Below are 26,128 nucleotides of genomic sequence, written 5' to 3' on the forward strand. Positions count from 1 at the left end.
GCCAAAGGGGGCAAAACTCTCAGCCCATACATGCTGCTGCCCGCTGGGATGGAGGGTGCTTGCAAACATGATTTTTCTCTTTTATTTGGGCACAAACTCTGAGCAATATGGATGACTTCCATGCTACGAGATAAGGCGTGCACTAATTTAACAGGAAGAATTTGACACCCAGCATTTAATGGCTAACAAGGAATGCAGACAGCAAGGAGCTTGTTATCCTGCTTGGCTATGAAAGTCTCCCATGTGGACTCTCTGGTGTGTAATAATCTGGCTGAGCTCATCCAGCAGAACGCAGTAGAGACCTTCACTCAGGTCTCCTTCTTTCTGCCAGAGAGTAACTTCAGCAACTGCTTCCAGAGTTACTGCAGATGCAGTTGTCACAGCACAATCATGAGCTGTGTTTCCTTGGGTAAACTAGGTTAAAAAAAAAAGAAAAAAAAAAAAAACCAAGACAACCTTCTAAAGTCTTTTTTAAATTGCTGCTTGAGATGAGTCTGTGGGTTGGTCTTTCAGAAATAATCAGCACTTTCTGTACTGCAGGAATCTGTGGGAGCTCCGTGATACAGCGAAGGTAGAAGTGAAACACTCTCAAAGCAGGAGGGCTGAAATCCTCAGGCATGTGTTTAAAAATAAACTAAGTACACTCCCCTTTTGTAATGCGTAGTGCATAACTACCTGCTGGAACTCATTGCTGCAGGACAATGTGGAGGACAAAAATATAAGCAGGCTGCTGTGCGCGGGTGTTACTTACACCATCTTGTTAAACTGAGGATGGTTAATGCTTCCTCTGTGGGTATCTGTTCACTGGCTGCACCACCCTCTTGGGTTATTTTTCTGTTGTCTAATTTGAACCTCCCAAGCCACAAATTGTGGTTGTTGGTCACTGTCTCACTGTCTTCCACTGTTGAGAAGAGGTTGACTCTGTCATCTTTGTACTTCACCTTGAAGTAGCTGTAGACTGCTATCAGTTCATCCCTTAGACCCCACTGTTGAGACAGCTTCTCCATAAGTCCCAACCTTACCAGCTTCCAGAGGGTCATGAGCATTGAGTCCAACCAGGCCTCACTCCTCAAAGAGGCAGAAGGTTCCCAATAGAGCTCTTGCCATCTCCTGCCTGTGCACCACACAGTGATTTGTGCCTGCAGTTCCTGACTGTAGGAAGAGGATGCAAGATTGATCCCAGGACCCAGGAACCACACACCTTTGGAGAAAGTAGGGAGCGAAACTCACCACCATGCATCACTGGAAAAATGCCTTCGGGTGGGATGCTGGTGAAAAGTCTGCAAGGGGAGGATGCAGACCAGCAACATTAGTCTATGTCAAGCCGCTTTGTGAGATGCAAGCAGAGGTCTCAACATGGCATTGAGATCCATCAGTGCTGCAACTCTCAGGGGAAATCCACTCTTTAAGTTATCCTGGGTGCTTTTTCATGATGCCAGTCTTACTACAGATGAATCAGGGAAGAATGAAGTACACCAGGCTTATCACCATTTCTTTAATTAGTAACAGAACAAAAATGTTTGGACTTTTACTTATTATTTTACACAGAAAATATTGGAATGATGTATCAGGTGGTTTTGTGTCCATTTTGCTCCATTTTATTTCCATGTAAAAATATACATCTGGTACACAAGATTAAAAAAAATAGATTTTTGCAACAAAATAAGTGCTTTGAGCACTAAAAATTCACTTGTGCACTTTAATGTTGGCCTAAATATTTACATTTTCTAGCCACATCCCCTCCCTACCCCAAAAATGGGCAAACCCCAGATTATAAATATCAGCTATGTCTGGTATACAAAACTTTCCCAGAAAAAGGCCAGGAAACACAAACATAACAATGCTGTGGCTCAGACAGTTTGATTTTAACTCCCCCAAAACAGTAAAAAAAAAAAAAAAAAAAAAGACTTTAACTCTTGTCAAAAGAAGAATGGCACAGGGAACACAACACTAGTCATTAGGCATTGGAAGCTGAAGGGGAAGAAATTTTGAGATGTGATACCTTTCAGGGGGATAATGGCACAGATCAGGTAGCAATAATACGCTTTCAAAAGGTCAAAAAGGTTTAAGAAGGACTGATCTTGCCTTTTTGGAAGGACAGGGTAGATTAGATGTCTCAAAGTCTTTCTCCACCTGATTTACTATGCTGTAGGGTTGGATCATGGAAAAAGAACAATTTCCACAGCCAGCATCTGCTGATCTTGAGCCAAGACAACATGTCAGGAAATGCTGACATGTTGAAAATGTTGTTTTCTGGCAATAGTTTCTTTCCACCACTTTCTGAGTCTTTCTCAGGGAGACTGTGCTGATCACACTGAAAAGTGGCATAGTTCACCTCCTCTGTCATGGGGCTACCTTGCCATTAGTCCAAGCAGTGTTGGATGCGTCTTAGAACATCATGAAGTCCCCTCCGCCAAGCATGAAAAATCCCTTGGGAGGGAAAAGGGTCCCTTTGGTAAAGCATGAATTAGGGCAGAAGGAGAGACATTGGCTCACGGTTAAAAACAGTACATCAGCAGCTAACCACGTGAAGGCAGTTGGGATCAAACGTCACCAACTTTGCAGAGCTGATCTCAGATGTTATCACAAACCCACTGCATGTGGGAAAGGTAACAGGCATTACTCGGTAGCCAAGGTCACACCTGCTTACAGGGCAGGAATCACTAATAAAACATTTGGAGATCAGTGTAGCTGAGGACAAAACAAGAGGAAAGGTAGCTGAAGTGATGTTATCAAACATGGGATTGAGTCTTAGAAACCAGAGTGTGCAAAAGTCAACCAAACTTGCCTCGTTCTCCAGTAAGTCAGTGGCTTTCTAAGACAGGAGCCATACAACAGAGACTGGGATCTATTAAAAAAAAAGATCTGTCCAGAGATGCTTGGCAAGCTTAGGATTCAGCCCTGGCCTGAAGAGGCTCTTCCGCAGGGTTCGTAGTTCATTGAGTTGAAATGCCCAGAGCAAGTCCTTGGGAAGAGGTGTCCCACCACGGGATGTCTTGTCCCATCAGACTCCGAATGAGCCAGCTGAGTTCACCTGCCAAAATGCTTCAGTGGCAAATTCGTTCTGTCATTTCTTTCTGCATTGAAGGGGGAGAGAAAAGAAAGAAACAGTAAGTGCCAAAGACAGGTTTTAGTAGGGTGACGTGTCAGGCAATTTGGTAGGTGTCCAAAAACAACCCAAGGAAGCAACCGTGGGAGTCTTGGGGAGCGTTTCTCTATTTCCCATGCCAGCCCTCCTGGGAACTGCTGTGCCTCAGCAGCTCCTGCCTGGCATCCTCCTCGGTCTCTGTGGCACAAGGCTATTTTGGCTGTGCCCTAGCTTTGTGAGCAGTCCAAGGAGAGAGCATTGGCTGAGATGTTGAAGGATGCAGGTCCTGCTCCTGACTCAGCCACGGAGCAGCCAGACAAGGCGGTGCCGCTCTCAGAGCCTCCGTTTGCAGCTGCCTAGGGAGACGGGACACAGAGCTGCTCCTGGGAGCTGCCGGCTCTCGCTCCGGGAGGTGACAGCAGCTCACCCAAAGGACCTGTGGTTTTAGCAAGGGATCCCACAGTCACACTGCAATGCAAATGAGTGCTAAGAACAGAGGGCCACAGGAAACCTGCAAGAGCGAGCTCTGTTTAGGCTAACAGACTGTTTTCTTTACCCAGGATGGCGTCATGCCAGCTGCGTTAGGAAGGTACCCAGCTTTCAGCTGGTGGAACATGGTGTTTGTCCTTGCCTTAAGGAGCTCAACTAATAGCTTGAAAATCACATACATTGCTGCAGCGAGGAAAGTCTGTGATCCTCTCTGGCTCATCAGGTTCATGGCTTGTGAATCTGCGCACACAGACCCCCTCACACACCCCAGAGAAAGGTTTGCACATTAAAATGAACTCCCAAAATAGATCTGAAGTAGGACTGGTCTGCAGAGAAGGAAGGATGCAACTCTGAAAAAAGGAGAACTAGGAAGGCAGGATGACCCTTGACTAACCCTATAAAAGGCCCTTTAGTGATATAACCAAGGGGGACAGAAGCTGCAGTCTCACCTCTTCAGTGCTGAGAGCTTTGTTTTTAAAATCCATTGGGGGAAAATGGCAAAGAGAGAATTTCTCTGTAGAAGTAACATGCAAAATCACTTGAGCACAGAACCCTGCCATCAAATGAAAAGCCGAGGCTCTGCCACAAAATCACATTGCAAACAGGAAGTGTTTGCAGACATCTCGGAAGGAGAAAGAAGAGGGGGGTGAGAAGACTGTGAACATCCTCTTGCAACAGCATCCAGCCCACCCCACTAGCACAGCACCATGCACAAAAGCAGCCTTGAACGGGATGGGCTGGGGTGGCCAGTGGACTGCCAAGCCACCTGCGAGCTCCTCAGGCTGGCCCCAAATGTCCAAGGCATTCATGACACTCTGGGAATCCCCACAGCTCTGCCTCAGTACGTAACCAGCTGGACCTCTGCCAGCACTGCTGCCCAGCACCATGACCTGCCCTTGTCAAGGAAGCAAGTGCACGGCTTCTCTCTGCCCCCGTATTTCTTGATTTGTTAAGAGAGTGAATCACTGCCTTTCCCTAGTTCTGCCTGTAGAAAGGATCTATGTCATTTTTGGCTCCCAAGATTTGCCGCTAAGAAATCACGTCCCAAAGAAGCTTGGCAAAAGGGAAACAGACGGAAAAAGGAAGATTCAGCCAGAGGCAGGCTTAGAAACCAAGAACTCCTTCATCCCACAATCTCTGTAATTTTTCTAAGCTATTTGGGCCTAACAGGACATTTTCTGGCTGGGGAGGTGCTGTTTTTTTCTTTCTTCTTACTCCTAAATCTGAAAACTGGGGCTCCTCAGTAGAAAGCCCACATCTGGAAATCTCCAACCATAATACAGCACTCAGATCTGCTGTCCTGTTCCAGATGTGCTCCCTCCACATGCTTGGTGGCCTTCCATGGTCACGTGCAGGGAACAGGCACCTCTGCAGGCAGGAGTCTCCTCTGTCATGGGATTCATGTGGACTAACTCTGGCCATCTAAATGGAAGGTTAGGACAGTTGTCTGGGCTCATGAGGTAATCAAGAGAGACTGAACCTCTCAAGGACAGTTCATCTTATCCCTACTGAGAGATTATCGCCTTTCCACAAACCTTGAGAACTTGGAAAAACTAAACCCTGCAGTCTTAGCCTAAAATGAAGGCAGATGCAACACACCATCTGTCCTTGCTTAAGTGTCAAACCGGCTGATGAATCCTTCAGGACTTAAAAACACTTAGGAGCAGGGCAACAGCTATGGTGCAGCCCAGTGAGAAGGGGAATGAGCAAAGCAAGTCACTGGTGCTCTGCCCTGGGCTGGGGAGAGCAATTAGCCACAGGAAAGTGGACTGAGGTCAAGTGTAAAGTGCTGCAGAGGTTGGATGTTACTGTTTGTGCATCTTCGCAACTGCTGCTGAAGCAAAGCCAGAACAGCAGGAACGTGGGGCTCCCCACGTGCTCCACAGCACAATGAACCGGAGCCACACCAGGCTCCCGGGGGCTCACTGGGAAGCCCCTGGGATGTTCATGAAGAAACTTTCCATTATTGCTTTCCCTGCCTGCAGCAGACAGAAATGCTGTTGAAAGCTACTGGATCAATCCTAAGCCATGCAGACTTTGGGACTGGTGGCAGTGTGAAGTTGCAGCCTCCCTGGGGTAACAGCATGACCAGAAGGACCACTTTCAGTTTTTGGAAGTTGTTCATAAGCTGCAACAACTTGTCCCTCCCTTCTCAACTCAGCATGGCATCGTGGACACAGCCATCCTCTGGTTGCAGGACACTCTCATAGACACCTACAGCAAGTCGTTGCCTGAGGGAAGGAGGTCTCCCATGTGGTTGGGTCTGCCTGGGGCTTGGATGCCAGGCAGTGAGCACACCAAGAAATGAGACACACATAGACCAGAGGTAAATGTGTCTCATTTCCTTGTAGTTTAACCCTGATTGCATCACACGGGAAAATCTGTTCATCTGAGATTCTTCCAGACCCATAAATCATCTCATGTTGCATGTGAGTCACCGGCATTGAAAGCCTATTTAGCAATGTCAGCTTCTGCTTTGGCTGTTAGGTGCTAATTATTTACATTAGCAAGCATCAGTCAAAGGAGATGACACCATTATGGGCTGTATATCAATCCTAAAGAAGTTTGTCATGAGGAGCGGTGGTAAGGAAGACTAACAGAGGATAGAGTGACGCTGAGCTGCCATTTTCTGGAGCTGAGGGCCACTGTGATAATATAGGTCACAATCAAACTCTGTGAAATAATTAATGTAGATGCTGTTGTCATTCGCGTCTCCCCTGATTTGATCATCATCTCTCCATCCCCCCAAACCATGATCAGAGCAGACAGGCAGCAAATTGACTGAGACAAATGAAAGCAGAGAAGCAGTAAAGCGCTTAGCACTTAGGGGCGGGGGCATTCCCCCCCCCCCCCCCCAAATACTCCTAAACAGGCAGCTCACGCTGGGACTTCTTTCAGCTCTTTGTCTGTCTGGGATTAGATCCTCTTGGTCTTCCCTAGCGCTCTGCTGCTGGATATGGCCTTCTCTGCAACCCAGCCCTTATCACAGCGTGCTAACTACTGGCTTCCCCATTAATTCTTCTCCCCATTGCAACTTGCCCTCCCTAGGTCAGGCTACAGTCAATCTTGCCTGTGACACACTTACTTCTCTTACAGAACTATGTGCATTTTCTAGTTTTATGTGCCCAGGCTGTCTGGCCTCTGCTTCCCACCAGTCCTGCTGTTTTCAAGGACTCTCACTCTCTGCCTAGCTAATTGCTTCTCAAGGGAGGCTGCAGAGAAACTTGGAGCTCCAGCGAGGCCTCTCCAGCTTGGCCTCTATAGCTATTGTCTGGACCTACATGTCCTACTGGGGCTTGCCTTCCTGTAGCCTCATTGTAATTCACACTAGGATCTCAAGCAGGGACCTTAGTCCACTAATAGGAGAACTCAAGACTGTGGAGAGGAGGCTCGGGCTCAAATTTGACCCCTGAAAGCCATGTGGATAGAACTGGCTGGAAACACTTTGTTGTGCAAATTGCATTAGACCTACCAAGACAGTATAGAGGAACCCTATGTTATGGTGGTCCTGAAGATACTGAAGAGCGATTCATAGACATGGCAGCAGAGGCCAAGTTTAAGGAGGGTTTTCAAAGAGTAAAAGTTTTCCTCAGTGTTGCTGGGAAGTTCTCTCTCAGAGCACTAAGGCTGATGGTTACAGGACAGAAAACATGGGTGTGCTTCTGAGGTAGGGTGGCTGAAAGAGTCCAGAGAGGGTGACTGCGCTGCTCAGAGTCCAGCCCCCACCTGCATCTACCTGTGCTGTGTTCAGCCCATGCCTCTCTCACCCCCTCCACCTCCCCATCCCTGGGGCATCCTTACCAAAGGCTCCAGCTCCCGATGGTCAACGAGGCTGAACTCCCTGATGAAGTAGTAAAAGTGCTTGTAGCAGGTGTTGACATGAGCCTCAGCACCCATGTTGATGATGCTGTCAAAGTGGTGGATGTAGACATGGACAAAGACACGGAAGAGGCGGGTGAGGATCTTAGTGCAAACTTGCTGGAACTGCTTGGGGAAGGGAACACCTGCAAAGCAGAAGCAAGTTGGAAGCCATTTGACCATTTCCAAAAAAACCAGCTAGCGTTTGAATGTCACTGTCATGCTTAACAGGCAGTCATGGATGATGAGGAAGGACTCCCTTGGCTAATGTCAAGAGTGACAGCTACACCAGGGCAATGTGCCATCTAGCTCTCCCCACATACTTCCTCGTTGCCCAACTAGCAATTTCAGACAGGCACGGTCTGAGGATTTGGGGAGTTACAGTAGGAGAGAAAATTTCTCATCCAGTGGAGGAGGCCACATCTCTCCACAGTTGGCTCTATCCAGAGCAATCTGGCAGAGGATCCTTCTGCACTCTCTCCCTGCCTTTCCCCTACAAGCTTGTGCAGGCACAGCATAAGTCAAATTGTATCTACCCAGGTCCATGAACAGAACTAAACCTCCTCCCAGCAGAAAAGATACCTTCCCTGGTCCTCTGAATCAAAAGCATGGTTCATACTGTTTTTCTTCCTCCACACACCCTCAAACATCACTTCTGATGCCTCAACAGAAACAGGTGGGGTTTCTACCTTTTTTCCTTGTTTCAAACAAATGTCTCATTAAAACAGGAAGAAAACTGCCCATCTTAAAGATGCTTAGGTTGTAATTTCATTGCACCTGTATGATGCTCACTCCTGAGATGTCCTCCCTGGTTGTTCATGAACGGGACCCACCACACATTGCTCTATGTTTTTAGCCTTGTCCCACACAAGGACACAATTTCATACTCTACATTTCCATCCTTGTCTACATGTACTGCTATCACAGTGAAAATCTCAGAGGTGTGATACAGTCAGCATCAGCAAGCTTGGAGTAAATCTCTAAAGGAAACTTGGCTTTGAAACCCTGAACGTATTTTTTGGGAGGAGGAAAATGAAACAACTGGAATTTGTTTTCCTGCAGTTTCTTCCTCTCCCCTGAGAAATTCAATGCAAATTTGCAAAGAACAAAATAAAAACCTCCCTTCCCATGGTTGTACCAGCCTCCTCCCTTAGCTTATTAATGCAGTACATAACCTCTTAAAAATCTTTCCAAATAATCTCCACTCAGCCACGGCCAGCTCACACATTTTGGCACTGTGGAAGCCATCAGCAAATCTCTTAGCTAAAACAACTGAAAATGGTAACTTTATCTTTGAATCTTTCTCATCAGCCTCACCAGGCAATGAAACTCCTTTTCCCAAAGGCTGCTGGCAGTTTCGTTTCCCAGCAGCAGTGCCATGCCCCTCTCCTCCGTGGGTGGCAAACGCAAAGAATCTGTCCTTCAACATCACGCGTGGAGCCTGTGTTTTCCATGGCCAGGGTTCGGCGGGTGCTGGGTTCAGTATCACAGCACTCGTAACAGAAAGTGATCTTTGCTCTAAAACAGAGTCACCCTCAGCCCAGCCCAGTCTCCCTTTGCTTCGTGCACAGCGTGGGTGCAGCGGGCAGGGCAGAAGCGTGTGTGCTTATGCCACAGGTGGATGTCCCAGTCACCACTTGTAGGAGGACACGTATCTCGGCTCAGCATCACACGAGAGATAGGTGGTTTTAAGACTGATTCACAGCTGCTGCTCTGCATAACCACGAGCATGCTGCAGCCCCAGGGCTGCTCCCGCAGCAGGGACCTCGGCATGACCCGTTTCACTCTAACAGATCCCATTAGGACTTCCTGGGAAACGTGTTCACATCTGGCAAAGTACAACCAGGCTCTCCCCATGCCAGCAGCTTAGAGATGGTACTGGAGATCTGCTTCTGCCCTGCACCCTTGACTGCCAAGCTCTTCTTGCCTGCCAGTCTGATAAGGGCAGGGATCAGAGAGAGATCTCCGGGTTTCCCTGCAGTCAGTAGGGACACGGTGCTTTATCAACAGCTTCATTTGAGCTTTTTGCACTGAGTGAGAATTTGCTGAGCAAATAAAAGACGTAATCACCCAGCTGGGAACTCAGACATGCCATTAGGGTGGCCCCTGCAGACCAGCTTTGAAGAACCAGTCAAGAAACATTTTTTTTAATAAAGAAAAGTTCATCACAGTAAGTAATTTCTGATGAGCGCACATTGCTGAGCCCCAGCTGGGGAATACACACTGTTCTGAACAGCCTGTCTCCCTGGGACCAGAGGTGAGCAGTTGCTGCCAGGAACTCAGCAAGGTGCCAGCAGGCAGACAGCAACGCATTTGTGGCCTCCAGTTTGTCACGCGTCCCACTTGCCTAGTGCTTCCTCTGGTCAAAGCAGGCAGTGAGGAAGAAATCAGACCTGACCAGCCACCAGGAGTTTATCACCAAACTGCAAGGAGTGATAACGAAGGAAAGCAGCAAACGTCAACCCAGTCCTGAGCTGAGAAAGAAATAAGACCAGTGAACAGCAGATCAAAAGGATCTCAGACTCCCAGGGCTGATAGCATCTATGGTCCAGATACTGCTGTTAGATGAGCCACCTCCAGAGCTGGCAGATGGTGACAAGTGGCTTTCCACCGCTTTTGTCCTGAGGTTAGTCAGGAACTGTCCTGTCCTATAAATCAGTTGCCAGCAAGACTTCATGGACACTCTGGCAGCTGAGAGACTTAGAGGAGAGACACCTCCAGCTACATCCTGGGTTCTCCAAAAGCAGCTCTTGTATCAGGGAACAGAGATTTAGCATAAATCATAGAATCATAGCATAGTTTGGGTTGGAAGGGACCTTTAAAGGGTATCTAGTCCAAATCTCATGGCTGTCAGCAACTATGGGAGCTGCTGTGCTATCCTATACCTAATGATCCCTGGAAAGATATCATCAAGCTGCCAGAACCTACAAGTACCCTTCTGGACTGCCCCACCACTGTGCTTTCACATGAACCCAGAAGCAGCAGCTCCCGGGAGGTGAAGCTGGGCTGCTCTTCTTTGTGTCCATCACAAGGTGTCAGTGTGCGGCCATCCCCTCCAGACATGGCCAGGCTGTAGTGGTGGCTGGCTGTCACTAATGGACTTCTACAGGTCACCCCTCACCCTACCATGTCATGACACCACCACCCACTGTGGTCCTTTGGGTCCAGGGATCACTGAGCTCCGGCTCTGGGTCTTTCTCTCCGCATCACACCTCTCACTCGCACACAGCCCCAGCAGCACAGGGCACAACCCTGGGCCATCGGGTCCTCCTTCCTTTCCGCGTGCTGCAGCCACATCTGTACCTCCTGTGCCAGGACCCTCAATACAGGCTACTGATGCTTGACTGGACCTTGCATCTGGCACGGGGGCCTGCGCTAGTTGATCAAAGCACCTCCCCGCAGGAAGGAAGCAGGGCGGATGCCTGATAAGCAGGTTGCCTCTGCCAGCAGCAGTTGTGCCTTGCCGCTGATCTCCAGTGACTTGGAAAGCAACACACAGCAGCCCCAGCAGGCACGGGCCACGCTGGCGAGGAGCTGGAGAAGTTCCCCATCCCCTCCCGCAGAGCTGAAAGGAAAGGGCTGTCCAGTAAAGGCTGCATCTGACCAACCCGGGGGGAGCAGCAGAAAGATGTGGTATAAATACAGCTTGCCCAGGGTCACGGCTGCTGGCGCAACGGATGTCCAGCAGACGACGCACATGACATCCTCTCCAGCACACAAGGGGACACAGCGAGAGCAGGCTGTGCCTCCTCCCTGCAGCCAGGCGTGCATTGCAGCCAGCACATCCCAGCAAGGGGAAAGCCCTGGGACAAGGATCTCGGCACCGGCCGTGCACCTATCCTGCCCTTGCAGATGTTTAGCTTTAAACCGAGCAGCCAGGCCCTCGTATGTTCACGTCGAAGCCGTCCTAGCTGCTAGGAGAGGTCACTGTGACAGCGAGCAGGGAGCAATGGGGCCCATTCCCCAAGCGTGCAGGGCAGCAGGCTGCTCCCACCGTGGCTCCCACCTCCCTGCCAGGCTGGGCCAGGCAGATCAGCGTTACAGCCGGCGGCAGAGAGACTCCATTAGTGGCCAATGCGCTGATAAGCGGCACTTGGGAATGGGGCAGTGGTGGCCCATCCCTGGGGTACTTTCTCCATCTCTGAGGTGGTGCATGGTGACATGAACCAGCAGGAGTAGCAGCTTGGTGAGAGGAAGGGATGAGGCTGGTGGGACTGACCCTGCATGGCTGAGATGACCCATTAGCAGGAGTGTGGTGGGCCAGGGTAAAGTCAGGATGGAGCCCCAAGTTTTGACAAACCACATTGGCAGCATGATGTTTCTTGGGTTTGCTTCACCCTCCCCAGCCCTACACACACACATGGCAACCCAGCAATGCCATCCCAGCCTGTCCCACTGATGCTGGTCCCAGCTGCCCCAAGGAACAGCAGAACACCACTAAACCCATCTGGGCTGATTTAAAGGCGTTGAAATTACCTTTACATTTAAATCACTGGTGCTCACCATCCAGCAGCCTTGGAGGAAGCAGCAGCAAACCCACAATCTAGCCGCCCTCTGACTCTCCTTGAGCGATGAGGAGGGGACCATGGGATGCAATGTGAGCTTGCTCAGGTGCCAGGAAAAACATTTATACACAAGGCCAGCTCTTTTTCTCCACCCACGATCACAGGCATGCACTACCCAGGCACTGTGCACAGACCAGACAGCTGGCGGCTGGGAGCATCGCCTGTCCCAGGGCAGAAATGCAGCCCGATCCTAGGAGGAGTGGAGCAGAGCAGCCATCCACAGCAGCAGAAAAGGGAGAACCTTACCCATGCTCCAAGCCAAGGCAAAAGCTGTATGTACAGCAGGTACGTTTCACTTACTGCAAGGCAGCCAGGGCGCTGGTGAGTGGTGTGACTCACAGCCCTGAAATGAATTAGCACCTTCAGTTTATCTTGGATGTCTTGCTTGAAAAGCCCAAGATGCGATTTAATGCTCCAAGAAATCTCTTTTCCCCACTCTGTGCTGATTGCTTCAAAACGTAAGGAAACCATGTGGCATCACGTGTAAAAGGAAATGAAAATGAGAGGTAACAAAGTGCCTGCGCTTACGGTAAGGGACTACGAATGGCTTTTGGATCTTCCCTGCCATCTCTCCCATCCCTAACCCTCATGCTCCAGCCAATTTAATTTTTTCATGATGAATCAGTACTGGGAAGCTATTTTGCTTCTTGGCAATTGTATTTTTTTCCTCTGCAAAAGCAGTAATTCAATGAACTACGTGATGAATTATTGTTGTTGTTATTATTTCTCAATTCCATTTTGGCCACTGTGGGGTGTTTAGCGATTCATTTTTTCCTAAAAATAAGTCTTTAAAGCCCCATTTAAAACTAATGGCATGATGGCAACTGCAAGCTGGTGTGGTGTTAATTTTGGAAGAAAACAGGCTGAAAAAAAAAAGACAAATCATGTAAAAAATAGCCAGCTGAGAGAATGGCAATAATTAGCTGAATTCTGAACATTTTTCTCCTGCTGTTATGGGGAGAAAGCATCGGATAATTTTGCACCAAGTTTTCTCTGTTTTTTATAATTGTGTTGGGACCACGCTTGAATGGCAGAGCTTGAGTTTTGAAAAGCTTTCCAAGAACTGTTCCAAAATCTCCTGTGACTGATGCTCTTTATGGCCACAGGCACATTTGGCAGAGAGCGCAGGGTGTTTCCGGCGCTGGGTCTGGTCCAAACACTGCGTCCGCGCTGATTTAATAACGGCGAGGTTTCAGCAGCTGCGACGGTGCTAATGTAGGATGCCTGGCCTTGTGCAACCCGCAGCCTGGTGCTGGGCTGACCGGTGCAGACGCAGCCGACTGCCACAGGCCCTGCAAACCCCATCCACCCAACCCTGCTCCCCAGTGTGCTACAGCCCAGCAGCAGCTCCCTAAAACCAGACACCACAGGGCAGAACAATTACCGGGAGGAGCCGATATTTTCCAGGTGGTAATTTGTTCACGTGGCCACTCACTGAAGAAATCTACTGATATAGTTTTACCAGCTGGTAAAAATACACCTGTAAAATCATTTATTTTTCTCCCTGCATGGGAACAATGCTTATTCTCCATTTCAATGTATTTTTCAGGACAGCTACATTGGTTGGAAGAGTGGAAACAGGCTGCTAGCACATGCAAACTGAGACGGGTCATCTGGGAAAGCTGCTGCTGCTGTAGATTTATAGCGATCAGGCTGGCATTGCTCACCTCATGCAGGGCTTTGTCTCATCCTGACTGGCAGACAAACAGGTTTCCGCTCCAGAGGAATGATTATACAGCAAAGCCTTTAAGTGGGACCGAGCCCTGCAGGTGGATTTCCCTGGGGATGGGGAAGACACAGTACCTCCCCCCAACCCTTGCTGGGGTATGCAGAGGGCTTGGCAGCCCCCCTGGCCCCATTAAACCACCATAGGGATCCATCTACTTGGATGGTGCAAGCGTGCCATCCAAGGGCTGCGGTCCTGCTGGTTAACTCTGCCAGGTCACAAGCTGTCTGCTGGCGTCAGGCTCCCTTGCTGTCATTTCGGATGTTGGCTGCCCCTCCAGCCTCACTGCAGAGCCAGCACAAGCTCTGCATCACACAGTTTGGCTAAACCGATGGCATTTGTCACCCGGGTCGCTCTGCTCCCCTCCTACCTCTACAGCTCTGACATGTGCTGAAGGACCAGATGCTTTAGTGCTGCAAATCAGCCTGGCTCTGCTCTGGTCACTGGAGTTGTGCCCATTTACCCCAGCCAAGGTCTTCCCCCTGATGCCAAAGGACCCTGTGAGCCCACAAGCCAGTGAACCATCTCTGCTCATTTCCAGCTGAGCCTCTCACCCCAGGGTTAAGGATTTCCCCCCTCTGAGCCATGAGAGCCCTCTCCCTTAACTGTCAGGACAGCCGTGAGCGAGCCCCGCTGAATCATGTGCTTTGTAGCTTTTGGATGGAGAAGGATGCTGAGGCTAGCCTCAGGCAACATTAGCAAGTTTGGAGAACACTTGCTGTTTCTAAAAAAAGAAAAAAAAAAAAAAGAAAAGTCTGTTTTGTCTGCGGTCAGGTGGCCTTAGCCAGGGAAATCTTTGTGCTGGGACAGTTTTATTGCACATAGCAAACAGGGGCCAGGAGGGAAAGCTGAGATGCACACAGCTCATGAAGCACCCGCTGAGACGGTGGTCAGCTAAGCTGGTGGACCTCTCCAGTACAAGCAGGAGTGGAACAAACCTTCATGTTAAATCCCATCTCTGCGGCTAATATTGAAGACCCTCACCGTGACTCCAAAGCATGACATTTGTATTTTCCCCCCCATCACCTCATCAGACTCCTTTTCCCTCCTTAAAACAGCTCACATCTCCCCTGTGTCCTCTCGGTCTTTTATTCCCCTTGTCCTGGGTCTTTTCCCAAGGGGCTGGCTTTTTAGGAGGGAGGCTGAGCATCTTGTTTTCACCCTGGCCGCTGTCCCCGAGCCCCGCGTCCCTCCCCACTGCGTGTCCCCCAGCCTCCCCCGCCACCCAGCGCGGCGACGAGGAGCAGCCCGTCAGGAACGGGCGGATGTGACATTTCCCTTCGGCCAAACACCTCCATGTTCTGAAATGCCAGAGCTGCCGAGCAATTACCCGGCACACAGGGCAGGCCAGTGAAAGGCAGTTAATTGGGGACATACTGATGACAAACTGCCACCGGCTCCCTCCTCTCCCTGCCGACAACAGCCTTTCATGCGTTTTAAAGTGCGATCTCAGGCTAAGTTACCTTTTACATGTGCGAGGCTAGAAGCACTGAGACATGCCAGCAAGGGGACTGAAGTCACTCGGGGACACGAGGGTCCATCCTCCTCCCAGAAAGGGGCTTGGAAGAAGGACCCTGGGAATGGCTTTGGAAGAGAAAAAAAATGGGTTTGCCCTCATGACCGCCTGCAGCCAGCCTGGATCTCACCCAGAACTACCCCCACACCACAGCGAAAGGAGAAGTGGAAACCAGAGGCACCAGCCATCCCTCCTCACATCAGGACGTGTTACACGGCAGAGGGAGAAGTGCCAGAGACAGGGCGAAAACCAGCAGGGCCATGACTGCACTTGGCTTTTGTGCCTCTGAGGGAGACGTGGGGGAGTGGAGGGTGCCACGATGCTGCTGTCCCTCCATGGCTGCCTGCTTTCTGCAGCGTTAAGACTCCCTGTAGCCCTGACTCCCCAGAGCAGCTTTCAAACCCCAAATCCTACCTGAAAGGCATGAAATTGGACCAGGACGCTCTCCTTTCTGGCCGGAGGGAAAATGGAGTAAATCCACGTCTGCGCCCCTGCTTTTAACAGCACGCAGAGCTTCTCCTTGGGAACAACCACCTTGGAAAATGGACGATCCAGCCTGTACTCTGTGGCTGCCGTTTCGCCCCTTGGCAGCAGCGAGCCTGTGCCCAGCTGCAGCCAGAATCAACAGGGACTTTGTTGTCCCCAGCAGCACTGGGGCTGCCGGCACGGAGCACCCTGCACCGACACTGTTGGCCAGCCACACTTCCAGCCTCCTCCGTCCGCCGGGATGTGGGGAGCCCACTGAGCCCACAAGGGAGGGATGCCTCCATGGTGCAGCGAATGCCCCCGGTGAATCCCAAGGGCTGACTCCCCCGCGCGCCCCGAAGGCAGCCTGTCTGCTGTCCTCCAGCACGAGGATCCGGCGCTGCGCTACCCAGACCACCAGCGAGGGGATGAAGGCAGCTATTGCCCGCAGGTCTTGGCTTCAGGTGGTGGAGGGAGAGAAAAAGAAAGCCCTGGAAGGCAGGTTGTACCACCCTAACCCCAGGCATAGCCAGTGCAGCCAGGTCAGATCAGTGGCCTAGGGGGCCACCCCATCCCAGAAGGCTGGAATTAAGAGTTTGGCACAGCCAGCCTGCAGGCGCTGCCTCCCTTTTGCTTGCAGAGAGCCATGACCCCTCTGACCCTCCGAGGGCTGGAGACTTTCCCAAAAAAGACATGCAACTAGATGCTACAGCACAGCCAAACAGGGCTACAGCAGTTAGTGGCAGCCAGTAATCCCACATGGACCATTTTCTTCAATGTTTGCCAGCGTATTAATGTAAATCTTGAGCCTAAGCTGCACTGATTTCATACGGCTCTGTCAGCTGTGCTGCTTGGGAAAACAAAAAAGGTCAAGCAGACTTGTTTCCCCCTGAAGCTCCTTAAATCTTCTTTTACATTCAAGCAGCTTTGCATTTCATCTGAAAAGCAACCGCTCCAAGGTGCAACCTGAGCTCTGTCAGCCCCGCCACGCAACGCATCAGCTCCAACCCTTGAACTCATCTCCCCAAACTACAAGCAAGCAGCTAAGTAGCAGGACTAATACCAGCCCCAGCAGCTGCCAAGCACTGCAGGGTCAGCAGCAGAGGCGTTAGTTTGCAAGATGTGTTGCCTTTGGCAGCTGCTGCAAGCTCTTGAGGCCAAACTTTTTGAAGGGGTGCATCGTACACGCTGGGGGTTGGCAGCTGGAAAGCCAGATCCTGGGTCAGGCATCTCTGCTTGGGTGATGCCTCCGCTAAATAGCAAGATGTGATGTATAATCAGGGCTGAGATGAATTAGCAGAGAGGGAAAGGAGCCGAGAAGTGGAGCAGCAAGGTGGGATGAGGGTTAGACCTTGGGAGCATGAACCTACCTGGAAAACCAGAAAGAAATTGAGTTGGTTAGTCAAGAGAAGAGCACACTGCAGGGATGTGATGACCACCTCTAACCAACTCTGTGGCTCAGCTCCTTGAGGGAGGGCAAGGGGGCCAATGACCTACCAGCCCTCATTTCTCACAGTCACAGAATATGTGGAAAAAGTTCAAGCACAGAAAAGAACAACATTGTTTTCCACATCCCCTAGGAGCCAGACGAGGAATCCCAAGCTCAACTTGCAGCAAGAAGGTGTGTGATGGACCCTGAGGAACACCTGTAACAGGAAAGGCTGCGATCCTCGGTATCACAGAGTTCAGCAATACGAACTCTGCGGTGCACCAACAGCTTGGGAACCTGCACCAATTACAACCCCAGCCTTCCCGCGAAGCACCAGAGCACACTCACCTATCCTGGTGGGGAAGATGTCCTCGTTGTTAATGAGCATCTCAATCCAGTCCATCAGCATACACATGTACTGTGGGGCCGACAGCTTGGTCGGCTTCTTGTATTTGCTATCATCCTGCCACCTGTACTCATACTTGAGCCCGCCCGACATGATGGGGCAACTCTTCTCCGTGCAGTACTCCGACATGGTGCCATAGATGAGGTTGATGCGGTTGAAGAAGTCCACCACGTGCACGGCAATCCAGTCGTTGATGCTCTCACCAGGAGGCAGCTGCACCACCGCTTTCAGGTCCAGCCCGGACTTGAGGGAGGCCTGGGCTTTCTTGTACAGCTCGAAGCGCTGGGTGCCTGGCTCAAACTTCTTTCGGGGACGAAATGTTTTGTCTTTGTTGAAGACTTGCTTGAGACACAGCGCCATCGTGGGCAGGGCCAGCCAGGGTGAGGGCAGAGGCTCGGTACAACGTGAAACCCAAGGCTGGGGTCTTCAGGGGTGGAGGTTTCTGGGAGGAGAAAGAGAAATTTCGGTCACCTACAAAGGCAGCTGCACGCGTGGGCACGCTTGCAGGGACGAATTCGCACCAGGACGCTGGCTGGCCCTGCTGCTGTGGCGGCACATGAGGACAGAGATTTGGGGTGAGCTCCTGGCCCTTCTACACTCACCGAGGTGACCTGGAGCAGCTGCTGCCACCTCACACAGCAGCTCCCTGCTCCGGAGAAGGCGAGTGCTGCTGCACGTGCCCCATGCAAAGCTCAATGGCAGACAGAGCCCTTCCTCCCTCCTGAACATGCCGGGAGCTCATCGGGCTTCAGCCAGCCTCTTACCTCCGGGGCTTTTATCAGTAACTGCTGCAATAAAGTGAGAGCCACGATATCAGTGGAGCTCACCAGCCCAGACAGTCCCAACCTGGTGGCTCTTTCCTCTTCCAGCAAAGGGGAAGCGTCTCTTTCCCAGGGATTTCTCAGTACAAATAACCCCTGACCCTGCCGCGGTGGCTGGCGAGCGATGCCCCGGGGACTTTGCTGCGACCGCAGCTGGCTGCTGGTTCACACAGCCCCAGCGCTGAGATCAATGGGAAAAGGGGGGATTATTTTTGTTGTTCTGCCCCGTGTGTTTGTTCAAAAGAACAAAACCCGCATCCAAAGAAGGGAAACGGCAGCCCAGCACAGCAACGCGACGTGCCAGGATGCGGCTGGCCCTCCAGGCATGCACACAATGCACGCAGGAGCAGCTGGGGTGGCGAGCCGATGCTCCGGGTGACTCGGTCTCGAAGTCACGGCTCGGCAAAGCGCTGAGCTCACCCCTTTCTGCCCGAGCTTAGCAGCACAGACGAGGGTTGCAGTATTTCCCTTTTTTTTCTCTTCCTCCCTGAAGCTTCGGTGGAAATCAGTGGAAATTTCAGACAGGCTGAAATACGCTCGTGCATTTAGGTACTTGCACTCATCACTGGTGGTGTTAATGTGAGATCAAGGCCCCCTTCTGCTAAAATGCTTTGCTGAGGCTTAGGGAAGAGAAAGTCCGCCAACAGCCTCCCCCTGACAGGAGGAGATGGAGAAAGAGTTAAAAAAAAAGGAAGAAAAAGATTCACGGAAAGGGGAAGTGACTTACCCAAAGTCACGAGCAGGAGGGAATGGTGCCCAAGCCAAACCTGGATGCACATTCATCATTAAAAAGACAGCTTTCAGCCAAAAGCTTGCTATATAAACTCTTGTTTTCTAAACTTAGTCCTGAGCCACAGGAAGATCCTGTTTTGCCCAGCAGAGGCCAACTAAACATCTTGCAAGGGAATCCCCGTGCTCCCCTCAAAGCCCAGCCATGGGGGCATCACTGGGAGGCAGCAGGACCTAGTGATCACCCCAAACACCGGCAGGATCTGCCCTGCGGGGATTTCTCACCACAGCCAGCATGTGGCTGCAAGGGGAAAACCCTGGTGTGGGTGCCGTTAGTGCACTAACCACGGCCTTTCCCGCAGGCTGGAGCGATGCTTTGCCACCATTACGTAGCTCGCACCATGGCGGTACGAAACCCCACCATGCTCTGCTGTACCCAGGTACAACCAGACCTGAAACCGTATGTTTTTAGGTGCTTTTTGCCCCACGGAGGGGGTCACAGCCATCACGCAATGTTATGCAGGATGACTGTAATACCGGGGTATCTGCAAACCTTCCCCAGCTCATGTGGCTGGGTGAGATTTTAATGGCTCCAGCCCCGTTATCCTCATTTATTGCTGAAGGGCAACGACTGGGAGATATTTCTTGGATGCTTTTTCCTGCCCTGCCCCAAGCAGCCGGCTCTGGCCATGTCAAAGAGCTTGTTTCCCGCTTCAAAAAAAGAGCACGAGCTCTCCAAAATGCCAACTGATGGAGGGAGCCAGCACCATGTCGTGACTCCTACCTGTCCTCAGGGGAAGGGTCTCCGGTATGGCCGCCCCGAGGGAGCCCAGCAAAGGCCAGGGGACTCTGCGCACAGCGAGGCTGTAAAGAAAAGCCCTTATCCAGGGCTTCCCACCCGGCTGTCACATCTTCAAGGCACATCCTGTTGATAACACCTCTAAAAAAGGCTTCCTGGGGAGTTTGCTAACGCGTAACAGTTCTAAAATACGTACATATACGTAGATATATATTTATATTTAACTACCGCAACGGGGATCCTAATCTAGTAACGTAGGAAGTGCCGGGCTTCCCTTTGGGATGAGGCATCCAGCAGGGCCCATACGGAGGTGGGCGTGATGGGGCTGAGCAGTGCCCGGCCCTGCAGCCAGCATGGGAGGGAGGGGGCCAGCAACGCCTCTGGTGCTTTTGCCCCCCCAAAGCACTTGTCACTAACCGGCTCTGCCGGCCACAAGCCAGGACATGGGGCTGCCACCACTGAACCAGGACATGGGGCTGTCCCTGCCCTGCCACTCTCCCTGCCTTCATAGGTGGTTTATTTTTCCTCTCTCTCTCCCGTCACCAGCCAGCGGCAGAGGGCTCTGGCTGAAACATAAAGACCATTCAAATGAGCAAAAATAAACACTCATGCACCTAACGTGAAGTCAGGATTTCCCCACCTGACGCTTGGCAGCTTCCCAGGACGGGGATGATGCAGCACCCACTGACCCGTCCTGCAGCTCCCTCATCCCCTCCCCAGCCAGTGCACAACGCCCGACAGAGCTGAGCAGCCCCGTTGCCCAGCACCCCAGTAAAACCCAGTGATTGCTCCCCGGAGGGCTGGACGGGCATCGCACAGGCACCACGCCAAGCCTGCGTCCTCGCTCTCTTTGCCGGGTGGATGGAGGATGAACAGCTTGGTTATCCCCGTGTTAGACCGGAGTGATGCCACCAGGTCACACAGTCCCTCGGGGTTAACTCCAATACAAGCAGGGACTGGGATCTAACCCAGGAGGTTTCACTGGGATTTCAGCAACACAAGTTGTGCCAATAGACATTTCTCCACGTTGCCATTTCTGCTGGCCTCAGCTCCATTTGCTCGGCTCCAGGAGCTATTGCTGTTTGCAGGCTCTTCCAGGCAGAGGCCATGTTTGTTCCGGCGTGATGAGAAGCCACCCTGGCAGATGATATCCCATCAAACACGTCACTTGCAGGGGCCATCAGCAGTGAAATCTGTTCACCGTGAACATGGTGGGGTTCCCATGTTCCTGTGCCTCACATTGAAAGTCCTCTGCAAATGTTGAATCACTCACTGGGAAATAAACAGGATCAGAATCACAGAATCATATAGGTTGGAAAAGACCTTTAAGATCATCGAGTCCAACCGTAAACCTAACACTACCAAGACCACCACTACACCATGTCCCTAAGCACCTCATCCAAACGTCCTTTAAATACCTCCAGGGATGGGGACTCAACCCCTTCCCTGGGCAGCCTGTTCCAATGCTTGATAACCCTTTCAGTGAAGTAAAATTTCCTAATATCCAGTCTAAACCTCCCCTGGCACAACTTGAGGCCATTTCCTCTTGTCCTATCACTTGTTACCTGGGAGAAGAGACCGACCCCACCTCCCTACAACCTCCTTTCAGGCATCTCATCTCCTGAAGCCATCCTACTGCCCCGTAACTCATCCCACAACTGCATCTCTGCATCATCCACAGCTGGATCTCTGTGTTACCCTGCAAGCTGCTCTCACTCATCAAGCAGGTGGGAATGTGCTTCATGCTTCAGTACCATCCAAATAAAATACCAGTTTAGGGGAAAAAAAAAAAAGCAATAAACCTGCTAAACACCTGCCAGGTGTCTTCCTACCATGCATCTGTTAGAGATTCCCGGGAAGGGGGGAGCAAAACCCGTTGCTGCCTGTGTTCGGAGCAGACCTGTCCCCTCTGCTCCGCAGCCTCTCTGCTCCCTGGGCAGCAGCACACACCAGAATAGCAGGAGTGGTTTTGCTTTCAGGATCCTCACCAGCATCGCTACCAAATTACTAAGTCACTAAAAGGCCTCGTGAATCCTTACGGGAGAAAAATGTTCTCCAGAAATTAAATTTAACACAAAGCCAAAAACACATCCTGGGATTTATGATCCAAAGAATCAGGGAGAGGCGCTGGGCCAAAAACCAGATTTCTTCTCTACCTCGCTCCAAAGCTTTCACTGCCCAGAGAGGCTGATGTGCAGGGAAGGATGTGAGCAGCGTAGGGAGGGAGCTGCTTGGAGGCCAGGACTGGGGCTTGAAATACCAGCTGTGGCCCTTGCAGCTGGGGCACTGAGATGGGACATACCAGCTCGGAGCAAACAGGTTCTGCAAAGTCACCAGTGCCTCAGTTTCCCCTGAGGCAGAGACCCAGCACCCAGCCCCACTTTCTGGGAAGAAAGGCAAAGTCCTTTGGGAACGGACTCAGATGCATCCCGAGTCTAACTGGTGGAAAAGGGCACCAGCAGCGAACGCAAGGCCGGATTTTCCCAGTGTCTGCCTTAATGCATCCAACGCAGCCGGTGCTTTTCCATCACTGGCCGAGTATTTGGGACAGGTCCATGTAAAGAGACAGAAAATGGGAGATCTTCCAAGGTTTAGCTGCGGTACGGAGTTCAGCTGAGCCTGACGTTCACGGCTGTCGCGTTCCTGGAAATCAGGCTGTGGTCTGCTGGGGCTTGGGGTGGGATGGGAGACCCGTCCAAGTCCAAATCACTGCTCGCACTGCCCGTTTAGGGAAATCCAAAGGGCGAGCTGCCATTCAACAAGCTTAGACAGCGGCTTCCTACGACATGACCGTACACATCCCGCTGCCGGCCCGTGCTGGCGGGGCCTGGACCAGTGCCACGGTGGCAACCTGCAGGTCTCTGCATTCGGTTCCCACGTGCAAATCAAAGCTTTCCCCAAGAGGAGCCTTGGCAAAGGCTGCAACCCCACTTCACCACACCGCAGTTCCCATCACGGGGTGGTGCCGGCACTCCGGGGGCTCACACATCCCTTTCTGAAGCATCTGCAAACCCCCAAAACAAACCTCGTCCTGCTCCCGGGAGCGGACAGGGAGTGAAGCAGGTGGCTGTGGAGCCGGAGGCTTCCCCGCTGTCGCCCCATGTCCCCGTCGAGGATGGTTGGAGGAGGGCGAGCGAAGCTGCCGGGTGGAAAGAGGCCGCTGCTTCCCGTGGGACATCCACGCCATGGCGTGCCCGGTGCTCACCCCCACCCGAGTGCCCAAAATAGCCTCGGCTTTGTAGAGGGCTGGCTTCAAACCCAGCTGAGTGGCCGCAAAACCCTGTCCGTGGCTGCAAAGCCTGCTGCCTTCAGTCCTGCCCGGTTTTACCGGCAGCAGCAGAAGCGAAAGTCAGTTGGGTTTAGCAAGAACCAAGTGAGCGCAGGGTTAAGCTCTGCAAGGGCAAGGCAGAGCCGCTGCCAGGGACGTAGCAGGCAGAGACACTGAGAAACTGATTTCCGACATTGCTGGCAGGTCCAGAGATGAAAGGAAATGAACTGGATGGGGGGGATGTAAGTTCAGGGTCAAACTAAGCCACTAATTTCAGATTTGAGGGCTGTTTTGCTTTTTTACTTAAGCTTTTTTTTTTCTGTCGTCTTCTTTTTTTATCATTTGAAAACCACAGAGGAACATGGCAAGGCGAAGGCTTTGTTGTAAGTTAAAAACAACTCTGAAAGGTCTGTTTAGAAACTGGCAAAACAAAAGGGGAAAGCAGGCAGAGCAGCGGGAGGGGGGCTTCCTCCCCCTCAGTCCTGCAGGTGCAAGGCAAGGTCACCAACAAAAACCTCCAGTTTTGACCCCAAATAAGCTTTAGTCAGAAACCCAGCAGGAAGGATCAGTCAGACATACTGCCAGGCTCCAGGGTGATGGGCACCTGGGATGGTCCCGCGCTCCCTTGCCTCAGTTTCCCCAATTTCAAAACTCCTCTCCTTCCCCGGGCTGCCTTTATTTTAAGGGCTTTAGAGGGAAAAGTGCTTTGCAAGTGCCCCTGGGAAGCATTAATGATCATGGAGGGTAAGGAGAGAGCAAAGCTCCGACACGGGCACCTCCTGCAGCTCTGGTGCCAAGCGCACCCTCTCTGGATCCAGCCCGAGACAGTTACACATGCACACAAGCATCTGAATGGAAACCGCAGGCGGCTGCTTTAGCAGCACGCTCCAACCCTCACCGGCGGTGCAACAGCCGGGGGGGAACACCGAGGGGTCCAACACCGTGGGCAATCCGCAGGGAGACTCCGGCTCCTGCTGCTTTGGGAAGAGGCCATGGAGGGAGAGCACGGATCCGTACAGCTCCAGGCACCATAGAGCAAAGCGTAGGTTAAATATTACCAGCTCCGCGCACATCCCCCTTAGGCTTCCCCAGGGGGATCTTGCCTTTGGCCGCCCAGAGGTCTACTTCTGCTTCCCTGCTTTAGGGGATTCCCTTCTCCCCACCACAGGCAGCGTAAAAGTCCCGTCCTGCCCCGTCCCCGATGGAGGAGCAGGGCAGGCATCAGCTCAGCCACCATCTGCCAAAGCCCTGAAACAGCCAGCCAGCCTCCAGATGGACAGTCTGACCAGAAACCAGCTGGCCCCGGGGCTCGGCTGGCTTTTCGCTGCTCTAGGAAGCGTTACTGTCTGGCTGCCGACTCAACAGCCCTGGCTCTGAGCTTCCCTCCAAGCCCCAGAGAAGTCCTGTCACAAAGTCTGGTCTTCAACCTGTCCTAGAGCATCTTCACAACCGGGGCTTCTTCTTGGTGGACTTGAAAGTACACCAGAAGCTCCCCAAATGCCAAACCTGCCTCTCCCAAGCATCCCTTGCACTGCAGCCTCCCCAACCCCAATCTAGCCAGGGGGTGTGGGTATATGGGGCTCCTAGAGAGGGGAACGTAGCCCCTCTTTTCCAGTCTTCGCAATAGCCACGTCTGGTTTTAATTGTCCAAGGAAGGGGGGTTGCAGAAGGAGGATGCTGGGGAGCACGGTCTCGGGGTGCTGGCCCCGATTCCTCTGTGCTTCCTGCTGGAGCCAAGCCCCAGCTGGGCTGTCCGTGAGAAACGGGGTTATTGGCTGCCGATCCCAAATATAACCCAAACGATGGAAAATTCCAGGAAACGAGCCAAGACAAGATGCCGGGAAGGGGATCAAGGCCCAGCACGTGAGCTGGGGGAGCTGCAGAGAAGCCCTGAGCTCTCAGTAGCATCTCCCTGCCACCAAACCCTCCTTGTGCAAACCCCCTGGGAGACCCACGAGAGGCGCGAGCGTCCTCCGAGCAGCCCCCGAGCACCCGTCTCCAGGGCAGCCACCTCCGGAGAGGCAGCAGGACTCGTCCCCGCGCCCCGGCTGGGGACAGCTGCCAGCAGGAGGCCACCCGGGTGCTTCCCGCCTTGCCTGGCGCTCAGAAATCCCCGGCTCGTGCAAAACGGACCCAGCACGGCTTCCAGGAGTGGGACCGCGTGCACCTTGGCTTGCCCCTCGGCTTGCCCCTCGGCTGGCCCCGCTGTCCACCGGCTCTGCCCCGCTCCTTGCCCTGCCTCCCTGCCACGGCACCGGCAAAGCAGCAGCTCCCTGGGAACCACAGCCTGGCCCAAAGGCACCGAGAAGTTTTTTTCCCCCCCAAGTCACCCAAGATGCCTCCAAGCAGAAAAGCAAAGCCCCATCTCTCCAGGCCGGAGGCAGCATATCCAGTTCATTTTGGGGGTGATGCCCTTGTAGGGCTGAGGGCTCTTTGGGGGTACCTCATTCCTGGGGGCTGGGATCTTGCTGCTGCCGTCAGTGACTTGCTGGGAGCCCTGCAAAGAGGTGTCCAACAGCCTCCACGGCGCCCGGCTGCTCTGGTTCAGTCCCAAGGGTGATTACTCTGCTGTCAGAGCCGTAATCCCAAACACCGGGAGCTCCGGGCCTGCGAGCTTGGAGAAGACGATGAGAGGAGACGAGAGGAGACGAGAGGAGACAAGTCAGCTGCTGAAAACCCATCTCCGCTGCTCTGACACCCAGCTCCCCCGCCCACAACTTTCCGCCCTCCCTCTGACACCGGCAAAGCCGCTGCCGGGACTGTCCCACCCGGGAAACGGCGTCTGCCCACCCCGTGTGCTGCCCGTCCCCCGTTCCCCTGCGCATCGCCGGCCAGCTGCACGGGTCCCCCGCCCCACCAGCGATGGCTCCCGGATCCTCCCGCATCCCCAAAACAGGCTCCCTCGGTGTTTACACACTGGCAGCTCAGCAGAGGCGTGCCGGAGGAAGGGGAAGAGCCTTCTGCAGGCA

At 52.4% G+C, this 26,128-nt stretch overlaps 1 protein-coding gene across 2 annotated transcripts; it reads right to left on the reverse strand.

The window, feature by feature from the left end:
* Positions 1 to 1,499: 1,499 nt before the first annotated feature.
* MOB3C (MOB kinase activator 3C) lies at positions 1,500 to 25,769 on the reverse strand. 2 transcript variants are annotated; one of them, XM_075508711.1, is made up of 4 exons: positions 25,603 to 25,769; positions 17,485 to 17,984; positions 7,379 to 7,581; positions 1,500 to 3,077 (listed from the first exon to the last, which is right to left on the reverse strand). In XM_075508711.1, the coding sequence occupies exons 2-4, from the start codon at positions 17,900 to 17,902 to the stop codon at positions 3,048 to 3,050; spliced, it is 651 nt and encodes a 216-aa protein (XP_075364826.1). In that variant the 5' UTR covers positions 17,903 to 17,984; positions 25,603 to 25,769; the 3' UTR covers positions 1,500 to 3,047. The 2 variants fall into 2 exon arrangements, with proteins under 2 accessions (XP_075364826.1, XP_075364827.1); XM_075508712.1 differs by lacking the exon at positions 7,379 to 7,581.
* Between the last annotated feature and the right edge of the window lie 359 nt (positions 25,770 to 26,128).

Source organism: Mycteria americana, chromosome 7, assembly GCF_035582795.1.
Source record: "Mycteria americana isolate JAX WOST 10 ecotype Jacksonville Zoo and Gardens chromosome 7, USCA_MyAme_1.0, whole genome shotgun sequence".
Classification (NCBI taxonomy): Eukaryota; Metazoa; Chordata; class Aves; order Ciconiiformes; family Ciconiidae; genus Mycteria; species Mycteria americana.